Consider the following 14,377-nt stretch of genomic DNA (forward strand, 5'->3'; position numbering starts at 1 on the left):
AAACCAGTGTTGCACAGGGACATTTTCCTACCAAGCAACATTACAGAGTGAAGTACCTTGCTCAGGTGTAAATTGACTTTCTTGACAATTGCTGATTAGTGAAAATAATTGAATATGTCAGTATACTATTAATGGCTTATAAGAAGCACTACTGATGCAATTTTTATTTTATGCATTATGATGCATTGTTAGACATTAATATCAAAAGCTTTAAGTAGAAAAATGCATTTGAAATTAATTTAGATAGATGTGGTAAACCTGGCTATGAAGGGGTTTTTATACATTAAGCTGGACATATCTAGAAATGCATCTCTCTCTGTTCTGGCCCCTATACATGATAATACTGCATTTTTTTCCCCTTTTAAACATTTGGTTTACCTAGCCCCTGTAATTTTTAAATACAAGAATGTCAGTCTGAGTCGAAACAGTGTTGTAATTAATACTCTCCGTGGTGGCAGGAGTACAGTATTTCAGCACAGCAGTCAAACCTCTTTGCGTCGATGGATGAGGACGTTCAACTTAATGTTCCCTGATACGATTCTTTGTCTGCAAACAGCAGTGTTTCTTTTTAACTTGTTTTGTATGGCTGGGTTTTAATGTGTCAGTCTTCCATACAAGTTCGGTCTATAGCCATTTTAAGGGAAGGAACGCAAATCCAAAAACAACCTGCTGCTGAAATTTTCAGCTGTTTTTGCTATTACATTAGAGCAACATGGACAAATAAGCTCCAGTGATATTAACACAATCAGAAGACACACTAAACTGTTGCAACACTTACCTGATCCTAGCTCAGTGTAACCACTAAATGAACTGTGTGTAATTATGATAGAGCCAGACTCAAGTCTACAAGAACAAGTGAGCATGCAGTGTTAATGACAGCCCACGAAAACAACATTTTCTAATGTTATTATTCCGATTCTTTTGCTTATGCTTACATTCCCCCCACCCAACCCCCCCAGTTACCTTCTTTTGACTTGTACAATTTTTTTATCTGAATCTTGAACAGACAACTAACTACTGTATGTGTTAATACACGCTATCAATTGCATCTCAAAATGCAGCACCATCAATTTACATAAAGAAGATGATTGTAATTAAAGCTATATTGATATGAGGGCATTATCATATCTGATGCTTACCTTATTGTGGACTTATCCTCAATATCCATTTAAAACAAGTAAATAGTTTAGAAAAGGAATATATATATGACCTAACATGTTTTGACTTGAAAAATGTACACATTTTCCCATTGTTCTAGGATTCAGAGGAGCATGCTTGTATAAGCCGCAGGCTGCTGCAGTACGTGTCTAATACTCACTAGTGCAGTGTAAAGTCGTTTTTTTGCCTGGACCCATTAAAAAACTGTCCTTTTCATATGGCATAATGTTGCCTTTAAAAGTATGACGGCATGAGACAGGGAACCTGTGAGTGTGATTCAATGCAGCAGAATAACCATATTTGAGATCCAGCTCCTCTCTCTGCTGTCAGGACTTTGCTTGCTGGTCTGACAGCACTGTCTGTTTGACTCAACCTCTGTATCTGTGTCTCATTTTGCACAAACTAATGCAAACGCATGCAGTCATTTCCAAAAAAGCATATACTAACCCACTAATTCAGCCACACACACACAGAAAATTGTACATGATATTACTGGTACATGCCCTTTAAAGACACACACCAATGCAGCCTTCTCTGTCACTAGGCAAAGCTGGGATACAACAGACTGGGAGGGAATGAGGGAGGGAGGGAGCAGCAGAGCTGTAAGAGGCAGGAAGTGGAGGGGGAGGTCAAGAGGAGAGAGCAAACAGAGGAAATAAAGGAGGGAAAGAGAAAGAACAGAAGAGACCAAAAGTGACAAAGAAAAGCAAATAAGCTGCAAGACATGTTCAGCACTGTGGAGTGCATGAGAGTGATGAAGACTGAGTGAATGGAGAAGAAAGCACACTGACAGATGTAAACAAAGGGAGCAGAATCACTAGCAAACGTAGAGAGGCGACACGGAGCTAGAATGGCAAGTGGAGCTGGGGGACAAAAAGGCAGACCTTGCCTCATCTAAACAGCTGCTGCTCTCCCCAACGTTGCACCTCAGCTCCAAATTCCACAGGCAGCACAGCTATGAGGGGTAGGGGCCTGAGTCAGCACTCTTTCCACACACAGCTGAGCCCTCTACTCAAAGCAGCCAGGGGGATGTGCAGGCTACGGCACGTGGAGAAGGACCGAAAGATGCTACTGCCAGTGGTTTGAAACTCTGCCTGGATATTTTAGACAGTTTAAAAAAAAAACACCAAAGAATCATCTGGTGCTCCAAAGGGAAGAAATTAAAAGAGTAAATTTCACATTTTTACATTTCTATTACACTCATGGTTTTAAAGAACACTGTTTAAAAATTAAGTAAACTATAATAAGCTTAAAATAGACAAGGAATTTAAGCATTTAACTACAAGAGTCAAGACATAAACCCAAAGCAGCAGCATTTGCAGTGTGCAAAGAAAGAGGGAGGGAGTTAATTTCAATGACTAACTGGCCGTAATGAGCATCTAAAATAAATGTCAACTGGTCCTTTGATAAAGCTATTGGGAAATTAGGGATACACTATTAGTGGCAACAATTATTAACCTCAAATCACAAAACAAATAAAACATACATCATTTCTGTGATAACATGCCCAGCAAATATGAGCATAAAGGTGGGTGGAAAGTAACTGGATTCCTTGGCATCTCTCCATATTACTACAGCTAAGGTGCCAAACTGCTTGGATGTAAAAGAAAAAAAAAGGAAAAAAGTGAGCGAAGGAGAAAAGGAGCTCGGGGAGGAACAAAACAAAAGGACCTGGGGAATTTTTTGCCCCATATTATTTATGTACATTTTCCTTGACAAGGCTCCTGAGGGCTCTGGTGTAAATCAGCTAGGTTTTATCCTGGGGTTGGAGACAGTGGGGAGTTGTGAGTATGTAATTAATTTTGAACAGGTCAGGTCACATGGTGGGGGTGGGTCCAGTTTCAGAAACAGGGTAACAGGTCAGTGCCAGGATTGTACTTTGCAGGTCAGGTGCAGGTTCTGTTTTTCAAAATTGGACCTATGAAGGACTCTATTGTGATGGCCACAGACATTGCAAAAAAAAAAACAACAAACAAACTGATTTATATTTTGAATGAAAAGATGAAAAGAAGATAAGAAGATCTACCATTTTTTTTAAAAAGAACAATGGTAAATATGCGCATATGCTCCAAAGCACAGAAATATCTCCAGGGAAAGTCAACTTTCAATGGGGAAATAATGCTCCCGTCCGTGGCCCTGCACATGCGAAGTTGGAGAAAGCCAATTAGATACCTGGTTACCTGTATACATGGCAAAGAAATTGCCGTTCTGTGCCAGAAATCTACCTGGAGAACCCAAGTTTCCTTGTTACATGGCAGTTACTAAAGTCGATGTAAATGCAAAGTATTTGCAATGACACTGGATGCATTAAAAAAACTACATAGTGTTGAAAAGAAAACACTAAAGGAGAGTCATTCCTTGAGTGCTTAAAGCTTTCAGGTGTATACAACTACCAGCATCACCCTAATTGTTAAATTATGAATATCTTTTTCCTAAATAGATCAAGTCATCTGGTGATATCACCGTGTCCATTTTATTTTCCAATATCGTGCATGCCTAATTTTACACACACAAAACATATATACTTTTCACTACCGGCCAACTTTCTACAGTAATTATGTATCACAGTTATACGCCGTGCTTATTCTAGAGGATTACAAATTTAAAGTTAACTGCATTTTTTTATACTTATCAAAAAAAGGCTAAAAGGTGAGGCAAGGACAAAGTTAAACCTGTAATCTTTAGTTATATTTACATTACTGAACAGAACATGTTTAGAGTAGTAACAGAACACTTTAACAGGTCCAGTGATGCATTTAAGAACTTTGTGAGATGGTTTAACAAGATTTGACTCTTGCTATATCAAAAGGTGACGAAACAAAGAAAACCATTTCACTAGAAATACTACACAGATAATAAGCCTGTGTACACATAGTTTGAATGGGATCTAGGAGAAACTGCATGTAAGCCAAACTATGCCAATGGTAACGACCCTAGTCTTAGATTCCTAATCCCTGGAATTAAAAGCAGTTCAAATTTAAGTGGTCCGCATTTTATTTCTTTTCACATCAAAAAGTCTATCATAATACATACACAATGAAGTAAAAAAACTGCAGAATATTTGCCATGCTGCTGCATAATAATATTAATAATAACTTAAATAGTTTAACTAAGACGTTGAGAATAAATACGAAATGTATCATTAAAAGGCTTTGTAGCACAACAGACAAAGATAAAATAAAATACATTTTCAGGAATATGTCTTTAATGTGACATTTTAATAACTTTGGCCTCCATACATTTTTCCTAATTAAAAAAGGGAGGAATGTCTGTATTATGCATGTTACGGCTGCTGTTTTGAATTGAGCAGTGTGGATCCACTCCTCTTCACTAACACAGATTCCCAGTTCACTGACTATGGGAAGAGACAAAACTATGTGAGCAAGCACCTTCGCCAGTTGGCACTGGGACCATTTCAGCTAAATGGGTGGTTAGAGGGGGCTAGAACCCTGTGACAAAATGAAAAAAAAAAATCTTGTGAGAAAACAATGTTGCTCTGTCTGCGGCTTTTGTGTGTATGTATGTGTGACACTGGTGTAGACTTAGCTGGCAGACAAATAGAAAGAATTGCTAATTGCTCCTGTAGGATAGAATCATTACAATGAGAGCAGACCAACAGTTTTCCTACGGTATGTACAGAACAATGCACTTATACAAGATTAAAGAGTTAGAGCCATGAGCACCAAGCAAACTTCAACGTACTATCGCAGACAAAGGGCATTCATTGGTTTGGCTTCATCTTCGCTGACAAGCAGCGCTCCAACACTCAGCTAAGACGAGAGCCAAGGAGCATGTACCACTGCAAGTTCTGCACTTGTGTGAGAGAAGGACAAAGCAGAAAACCTAAGAAAGTGCATGTAAACTGCAAACAAAGCAGCATAACTTCCTATTTTCACACCACTCTTTTTAACCACAGATGATTTAGAACTCTTAGCAATCGAGTGTATGTCTAATAACAAGTTACAACAACAGTACAAGTCGTACTGGAGTTGTTAACACCATGGTCTTGTCTCATGCAATAATTCGCTAAGGTAAAACAGCTAATCGGAGTGGTCTCAATGACAGACAGGCCAGCACTGACCTACAACCAATTCAGCCTGTTGAAACCTGATGAGGGTTCAACAATGCAGCAGGACACACTGCAAAGACTATGCCAATACATCCTCCCCAGCAGTGTGACACTAGCTGATGATCTATTCGGTGTGTCCTGGCCTTTATAAGTAACACTGAAGCATCTTGGATCACACAGAAATTCAAGTCGTGTTACATGCCTGATATGAGTAGCATGTACAGATGACACAGATTCCTAACAAGCTAGAAACAATGACATAACATGTGCTTATGCAAGTATGTCGTGTATATTTTATGCTGTGTTTTAAATCCATCCAACAGAGGTGGACTTATCTTAAATAAGCTGCAGCAGGAAAGAAATGTAATGTGTTCAAATGTGTAAACTGAGAAATTTCAGTACTGCTCAGCTGTCTGTCCATCACTTCAGCCAGAGAGCTCAGCCAAATCCAGCTAGCAAGCACTGCAGAATGGGAGGAAGGGAAAGAAGAAAGAAAAAGACACTCCGATGAGAATGAGAAAAGAAGGATAGGGGCCCATTTGCAGTCAGATCCCAAGAGTCCTGAGAGACTGGCTAACAACCTCTGCTGCAGTGTGTCCTCTGGGGAAAAAAGGAAGGCAACCTTTCACCTGTCACATTCTGGTGACACATCATAATTAGCAGCTAGTATTTCACTGCCTGCAAAAGCTACCAGACAGATGACTAAAGCCTGTTTCACAGATGGACCCTGGACAAATGTCAGGTGAAATCAACCATGCGTTTCGTCTGAGTGAGAAGTGTCCCCACGTGTGAAACTGCTCGATTTCAGTGCACGATCACCACGCACAGGAGGCACAACATGATAGAAAACCTAAGCTGTGGGAAACAGTGCTTTGTGTTTAGATTAAAGCACATCGGAGCCCTGCATCTTATAAATAATGTGGCGTAAGGAGTGATATAAACATAATTAACATGCTCATTTGCTCACTTTTAATCCTCCTCCACAATTTGGGACAGAGCAGCATGCTGCATGCACAAGCTAAAGCACATAATACGAATTGGTCTATTGAACAAAAATTATTTTTAAGTCAAATGCTGGTACTTAACAGCTGTTTGATGTGTTAAAAGGGGCCTTCCAGCAACATCAGTGAATTCATCTTGGGCAGTGCTGCTCAGTAAAGCTGTATAATATTCTTTCTCCTTTCAACAGAAAGTTTACATCATAAACTAGGTGTGGTATGTGAAGGACATAGCATAACGTGAAAGACACGCCCATTTACCATGCAGAGTGAGCCTAAGGAAGATGCCATTTTAGTCATTTTACTAAAACAAAACAAGTCATTTAAATGATAATGTAATTTAATCCTAAATTATTGTATTTTCTTCTTGGACAGTGTATTTAAAAAGCTGCTCAGTTGAATAGGGTAAAGAGTAAGTAATATATACTAAAGACCTAACGGCTGCTGGACTCTACATGGCCCCCTCTGCTATGTCTGTTGACCAGTGACAGAGAGACTGAAAAGCTTTTAAGTGTAAAACTGAGTGTACTGAATGTGAGCTCTGTGAAGAGAATCCACGTGCATGGAAATAAACACACCAGTGACCTTGCGCCTTCCCAACACCAAAATGTTGGACATGGGTGAGCCACAGAGTACACAATGACACAATGCAATACAGCTGTCTGACTTCCTCGTATGACATCATGTACCCTTTGGATCCAGACTAGCTCATTGAGTCCTTGTGCTTTCTTCCTGTTCTCTGTACCCACCACAACCCAGGGACAGCCCAACAGGAAACTGCAGAGGGGTAGCAAGGAGGTTCTGACAGGACTCGGCCTGTACAGGATTTTAATGTCTGATACCAATATTAAACACAGAGATATTATTTGTACAGAAGACTTTTTTTTTAGATTAATTAGTTATCTAAAAGCCTGTAGTCCTGATAAATGATCAAAACACAATAAAATACTGCTCCCACAATCACCACACAATGCTAAAAATAAAAGCACTACCATAAATGTCCTGTCTGGTCTTTCTCTATCTGAACAGGTTGCACTGTATCTGGATCACTGTAGTTCTGCATGCTGCTACCAGTACAGCTGGGTAAGTAAGTGACACTCTGTTAGCTTAAACTGGTCTAAACCTGTGTTCATTACTGCACAAGCAAATTAGATGAAGATAGGGGTTGAACAAGATAGGCTAACTCTAATCCTTTTTGTATTTTTGTGGAGTGGATTGGCTTCAGAGCAGAATGTAAAACTTATTTAGCACAAAAATTCTTCTTTCGTACTAACTTCAACTCATCTACGCATAGTGACAGATGTTCTGGTCAGTTCAAGAACCAGAATATAGAGAGCGAGTCCAGTCTGCATACTACAAGATAGCTTAGTTAGGCAAAGCCACAATAATGACTGCGCGTGTATCTCCGCTGAGAGTAGAGTGTGCGGCATTCTGCCAATGAAAGAGCCCTACAGGGAGGAGCACACATCAGCCCCAGCCCAACAGCTGGCCACTGCGGGCTAACATTAAGTCAGAATTGAGAAAAGGTCAGGCAGCTTCCCCCATGTTTGCCAGCTGTGGGCTGGCATGGTTGACCATTTTCACTCAGCTGACCAGTGAGCAGTTTCCCAAGACAGGGATGGAGGTTAGAACAAAAGGGAAAACAGAACATCTGTGAGAGATGAACAGTATTATCTCTACAGACACTAAAAAGGCATTTTAAAAAACTGAAATAAAAATAATAATAATCTAAACAATTCAACCATTTAATAGAGATCACACATATACTCTGTAATTATTTCAACAAGAGACCAGCATCATATTTAGTGTACACATTTCCAAAACACATGATCTTAGGATCAGCTTCTGACTAAGAATGATTTCTTCTGTTGGAAAAGGAGTCTAAGAAAGTCATATTCATATCAAGGAATGAGAAACAACCCTTTTGTTAACCCACTGAAGTCCACAACTGTGTATAGTTCTAAAACTAAATATACGTCCATATTTGAAGTAAGCACATTTAAATTCATTTACTTTCAAATAAACTGTGAAATTACAAATAAACATGATATTAACATAGATGGCTTGTCATTCACTGAGAGTCAGCTTAGGAATAAACAAAAGAGCAGGCCTTACTTAGCCAGTGAGCTCGGTAAACACCATAACTGCTGCAGTATAGTGCGTGAAAGGAGTCAGGATACAGCGGACTTTCCCATGTTCATTTCCCCTGTGGCTGCAGGTCATGAAGGGGTCTCTATTTCAACTAAAATGAGGTCACCAAACAAGGAGAAAAGCAAAGCCAGTACAAATGTTTGCCTTCTTCTCCTGCTCATATACCCAGTCAGAAAGAAAAGGGAACATTGCTGCACCTCTGTCACAAGGTACACAGGCACAGTGACTAAGGTAGAATGATACATCTTTTCTGTCAGATGCTGCTGTAGCTGCAGAAGCAGCCTCAGAGTGGCACACTGGCTGGTTGTGTCTTAGGGAAAACACTTTTCTGTATGCAAGAATAAATAGGTGAGTATGTGTTAATGCCATCTGTCTGATCCGGTCAGTTTCTTGCAGGCTACAATTGGACATAATCACTCTCTGGCTCTGTGGGTTAAGTGTCAGTCGGGGCCATAATGGTATTGTACCACTCTAGTTTGTATTCCTATAGGCATGTGCATATGTAACTTGTGCTTTATCCTCAAACCCTCTGGCAGACAAAAACCTTTTTTCATTGCTAGGACACGGAAACTGTCTTATCACAATGCTAAAACCAACTCATCTCGTGTCGCCTTTGGCTTAGTGTGTGTATGTGACCACTTATAAAACACACTCATTTTCCTGGCTGTCCATGTGGTCTAAGAATTAATTATCAGATTGCAAATACATACTTTTTTTTTTTTAATTGTACGAGTAAGTACAATTCTATAGACATATAGGCAAAACTCTCTGCTGCTGTAGAATCAATTCGAATCAATCAGCAGTGATTGATAAAAAATGTTTAAAGTTTTTCTGGGGATTTTTTAAATTGATGACACCAAAATACTACATTTAAATCATTTCCCATTACATTACTGTAAGCTTTTTGGCATAAACTACAAGTAATGTTAACAGGAGAAGAATTCGAATGGTAAAAGGAGGCAATTAAAGTATCATGGCCATCTGTTTGCTTGCAAAGACGACCTGCCTTGACCAAATAAACATCTGCGTCTAGTACAATACGAAGTTGACATTTTGAGATTTGAGTGGATTTTAAAGAAATACCAATTATAAACGTTTCTGCAGAAGGGCTACCTGATAATAGGTAATTAAATAATTGTGTCTACATACCTCCAGCTTCACTGACATCTAGGTACAAATTTTTGTAACCCAATGAACTAATTGGTAGTAACTGAAGAATTTGTGGGATTCTTAAACAAACTGATATAGGTAAATACTACAAGCAGCAACATATAACCTCTATGAAATTATGACAGCTTGTACACATCTGCATGATGTCCCTTGTGTCTGGTTAAGCACAGTCAGAGAATTTCTAGTGTCCACACAGGGAAATGTCAGGATGAAGTCACCACTTGGCACCTAAGCAAAGGGCACTTCTCCCTATAGGCAGAGTTTCTGCAGCGGACCAGCCTTGAACTAGCAGCTGGGGGGAACTATAGTGGTCTAAACAAAGAAGAATACATGTGAAATGAATAAACACACTGGGACCAAAAAGAAATTAAAAAAAAAAAAAAAAAAAAATCACCAAATCTATTTTACAATCCAAATAGCTCAATTGTTTGGGATAGAAGTGATTGTCCAGATGGTGGCCGGTGGGGATTGATCAACTTCCAACCACAGGTAACATTTTCCACTAATTGGCTAATTTCACTGCCATCCTGTGTCTTTGACGCTATCCCTCTATAATGGACCAAACTGCAGCCTGTTTAACGTTTTCAGACCTTTTAAAAAGAATAAAGATCCGAGCAAATACCACAAACTGCACTTTCCTTCTGTTCTACTTGAGGGTCTTTATTGCCTGCTGTATTTACTCCTGCACTGCCTCAAAGGGGTGCAGTTTTTCCAGCGCTCCGTAAGACAAGCAGGCCAGGCAGGCATGCTCTGGCAGCCTCTGGGCCTCTGCACCAGATAAAAAGGTGAGTTGTTCACATTCCTGTTTCATGCACAAACCAAACCCCTGATGTCACACAGTAACACACACACACACACACACAGTCCTTTTGCGCAAACGCCTAAGGTGTTTGTGTGTGTGTGTGGTCTTTCTGACTCCTATGTGTTGTTGTTTTTTTTCTACCATTGCTTAACCACAAAAAAAAAAGGGGGCAAAGTTACAAAACTCTGGCCCTAAACTTATAATCAGATTTCAAACTGGGTATAGAATTTATGCATCTGATCTCTGTCCATCCAATCGAAACAAAACAGGGTTTTCACTTTATTACAGCGATGTCTGTCTGACATAGAGCTAGGCAGGTTATCAGCAAGCCTTCGCCAACACGCCCAGAAAAAGGAAAAACAAACTGGCATGCAAAGTAGTGCTGAAAACTAAACTGAACTGAGAAAGACTGGTGCGATGACAGAAAGACATCTATTATGTAATAGTGTATTCTCAAAAGAACAAATGGTGGCCTGGATAATAGGACATCTTAATGAGATTTCCTGGATTGATATCAAACCTCTAAGCAGGGCCTGTTTAAGATCTTCCTCACTGTAGTTTAACATCTCTGTGTGTTTGGTTACTCTTTCCTTGTCAACTTAGCAGCACTTGGGCTTAAAACAAATCTGTTTTTGGTAACAAGACAAGTCTTCTGTTTCTTGCCTTTTCAAAGCATATCAAACGTTTCATTACAGAAAAAAGAAAAAAGAAAAACAACAAAGTGGCCGTGCTTTTAGTTTTAGGGAGGGTTTGAGTGAGATGAGAGCAGGCCAACTGAGCCCCACTACTACTATAAAAGGAATGTGATGGGGAAGGGAGGGCCACTGCACCACCAACGGTATCTGCCTATCACTTTACCAACGAGACAGGGAGCTTGAATGCACAGGCCAAACATGAGGAAATAAAAAAATAATAATAATAATAATAATAATCTTGCTTACCCCAATCCAAAAACTCCAAGATATTTTTCTCTCTCCTGAGCGGGGAGTTGTTGCACTCATCGTACAGGCAGACCAGGATATCCAGCAGCGTTTCCACACTCAGGCACTGGCTATTAGACTGAGCTGGCCCGTCAAGGATCAGTTTCTCCAGCTTCTTCAAACGAACCTCTCCCGACATGATTATTCCAGCGTGATGGTTTTGGAAGTAATGATGATAGAGGAGGTGAATGGGAGGAATGAGCAAACACCTCCTCGGCCTGTTAGTTAGCGCAGAGGGGCCTGTGAAGAAGTTCTCTCACCTTGAATGTTTTTTTTTTTTTTTAACAAATAATGAAACTTTTAAGTAGAGGGCAAGCCTGCGCTAATTCCGCGTTGAAACAGACGTGGTCATGATTCCCCCACTTGAGATCCAGTATCTATGAGGTGATCAAGACGTGTAGTACTTCCCAATTTCATAAGTTATCCCCACAAGGCACATAAGAAAAGAAGTAGTCACTATTACAAACCCTGGCTGCCCCAGGCCGGCTGATCTTTAATGAAATCCCAATGTTAGCCGGCACTTTTATAGTCTCCTCTGTGTGGGAAAATAACCGAGTCGAGGTGGTTTAACAGATCCACCTGAGTTGTTGTGGCAGATATTTGGGATCCTCCATTCTTGCAGCAACCCAAAAAAAAAAATGCAAGGCAGATCTGCAATGCTACAAAGCCCCAGTGCCCCTCCTCTGCTCCAGGAATGGAAGGGCGACACAGGCTTAGTTAGCAGCCTGCTAGGCTAGCGATTTAACTAGCCAGCGAGCTAATGTTAACGCTACTTTTCCCCGGTTCTAAACGCCGTCATTCCTCCCTTTTATTTTTCCAGGAGTGGACATAGAATATACACAGTGTTAACAATGCCCAGCCGAATCCAGCTCCTTTCGAGAGCGGGGTTATTTCTCATCCAACTGGGAAAAAAAATGCCCCCTTGTTTTCACAACTCAGGACTGGCAGATTTGTTCTTTAAATCCCATTCTTCGTCCAGAAAGCGAATGTCTCATTAGTTCCTTCACAGTTGAAAGCGACGGTTAGTTCAAGAGTCCCGAGAGCCCGTAAGTTAGCCGTCACAAATACGGGTCCTTTCTGAAGGTTACAGAGGAGCTCGCTTTCACGTCAGGAGGAAAGCTAGTCTAGTCTTGGTTATTCCAAATACGGGACGTAGCCTAAACTCCCCCTGTCCTTTCCTTTGCCTTGACTGCCTCCCCTGCCGGGTCGGTCGCTTCTTGCCGTCTTTGCACAGTCAAGCTAGCAGCAGAGACTCCAGTCAAGAAGACAGCCAAGCAGACAGCTCCGTCGGTAACGTCGCACTGGCTCATGGGAAGCAAAGCTGGGATGGAAAAGTATGAATGACTTACAAATGGACGCTTGGCTCGCGACGCTGAGTGTGTGCGTTGACAGCGCAGTTTGAACTCTCAAATAAAACCAATAACGTTATTTTTGTTTTTTGTTTTTTTTTTACTTAATTGTCAATGTCTTAGTCACCGCGCGACACGAGTTCGTCTTGTGTCGCATGTTTGGGAAAAGTACGGTCGTTGTCCAACTGCCACGCATGCGCAGAGCGCCGAATCCTCAATGTCGGCCATCTTTGCCGTGCCCCGACGTAAAGTTGTCTATCTCCGAGCGTTATTGCATCTCTGGCCGCTGCTGCAGGCAAAAAAAAAAAAAAAAGCCCAGATCATCATCATGGCGCCCGTCACAGCATCTGCTGTGCGGAGGAGGTGGGGATGTGTTGTGGTTGGGGCTGTCAATATTGTGAATGGAAACTGCGGGCTGTCTGTCAGTCTGCCGGTGGCGTGGTGAGGACGGGACACATTTTTTTTTTTTTTTCCAGACTGGAATAACAATAACTCCTGCCCCTTTAACTCTCCGTGTGTGGATGTGTGCGCAAGGGGCTTGCGTCAATATAACCCGTGCTGGCGCACACAAACTTGTGTTGCATTCATTCCAATAATGAATCTTGAGTTAAGGTAGTTGGTGCTACGCTGGATACATCTGGCTCATGAAGATTGTTTATTTGTGTACGAATTACACTGTATAGCACTGAATATACTTGCTACCTGCACTGTGGGGCGACTTCACCAACTAAATTGCATCACAAATCCATAGATGAGTTCACAAATGTTCACTACGGGGCGGACTCATCAGCTCATTGCCTTTGGCAATCAAAGTCATTCAAAAAAATAATAAAGTATTATTGCAATGTTCAAACTATATTTGGCCAGGATATGATTCTTCTGAGTTCCTGCAGCCAGAGTGAGTCATGTGAGAACCAAACACAGAGCCACAGAGTGGGTGAATCCCACACTGTTCAGTGAATCAAACAGCTTAAACATGACATTAATTGCACTTTTTGTTTGTTCAAGACTACTAAGTATAGTAGCAAGGGTGGATCAGATGACCTGCTTTGCTGGCACAATGCTAGTTACTGGTAGTAGTGCCTTAAATAATGTCATCACATAGCTCTTGTCAAAGCTATGTCAAACGTGATATGTGGCAGTATAATGGAGCTTTGTGTGTGTGGGGGGGGGGGTTTATGCAGTTTCACACTATTACATAGACGTTTTTTATAATTACTCAAATGATTAATGGTCTGCATGGCAGTTGAATCATAGGGTGTATACAGGGAGACAAGGATAGAAGCCTTGCATGTGTGTGTGTGTGTGTGTGTGTGTGTGTGTGTGTGTGTGTGTATGTCTGTGCACAGACCAATATTAAATAACATGCTTTGATATTTCAGAAAATATTTAAATGAATTCTTGCTGCAATTTCTTTTCATGCCATGAAGAAGAAAAGCCCATAAAAAAACACTTTGAAGACATTAGCACACACACACACACACACAGACATACACACAGGGTGCAACATGTGTCTAATAAAACATTTTGTTGGTGACCAAGTGTAATTTGAAGCATACTGTCTTGGCATGACAGTTGATCAGAAACAGCCAAGAGACAGTTTAGTGTCTATATTCTACAATGTGTAACCACTTTGGGATGATTGATTATGTTGGTTTGGAAATTTCCTCTGTCTGTGAGCACATGTACAGCAGTATGTA

At 40.7% G+C, this 14,377-nt stretch overlaps 1 protein-coding gene across 8 annotated transcripts in view; it reads right to left on the reverse strand.

Moving 5' to 3' along the window:
- cdc42bpab (CDC42 binding protein kinase alpha (DMPK-like) b) overlaps positions 1-12,790 on the reverse strand; it is a 75,016-nt gene extending 62,226 nt beyond the window's left edge. For 2 of the 8 annotated variants that reach the window (XM_067482397.1, XM_067482395.1), the window contains exon 1: positions 11,290-12,789. In XM_067482397.1, coding sequence (XP_067338498.1) covers positions 11,290-11,467 — 178 coding nt within the window. In that variant the 5' untranslated portion in view covers positions 11,468-12,789. Of the gene's footprint in view, positions 1-11,289 lie in introns of all 8 variants that reach the window. The other 6 variants (XM_067482400.1, XM_067482402.1, XM_067482398.1 and 3 more) reach the window with 5 other exon arrangements.
- Positions 12,791-14,377: the final 1,587 nt, after the last annotated feature.

This window comes from Channa argus, chromosome 17, assembly GCF_033026475.1.
Source record: "Channa argus isolate prfri chromosome 17, Channa argus male v1.0, whole genome shotgun sequence".
NCBI classification, from domain to species: Eukaryota; Metazoa; Chordata; class Actinopteri; order Anabantiformes; family Channidae; genus Channa; species Channa argus.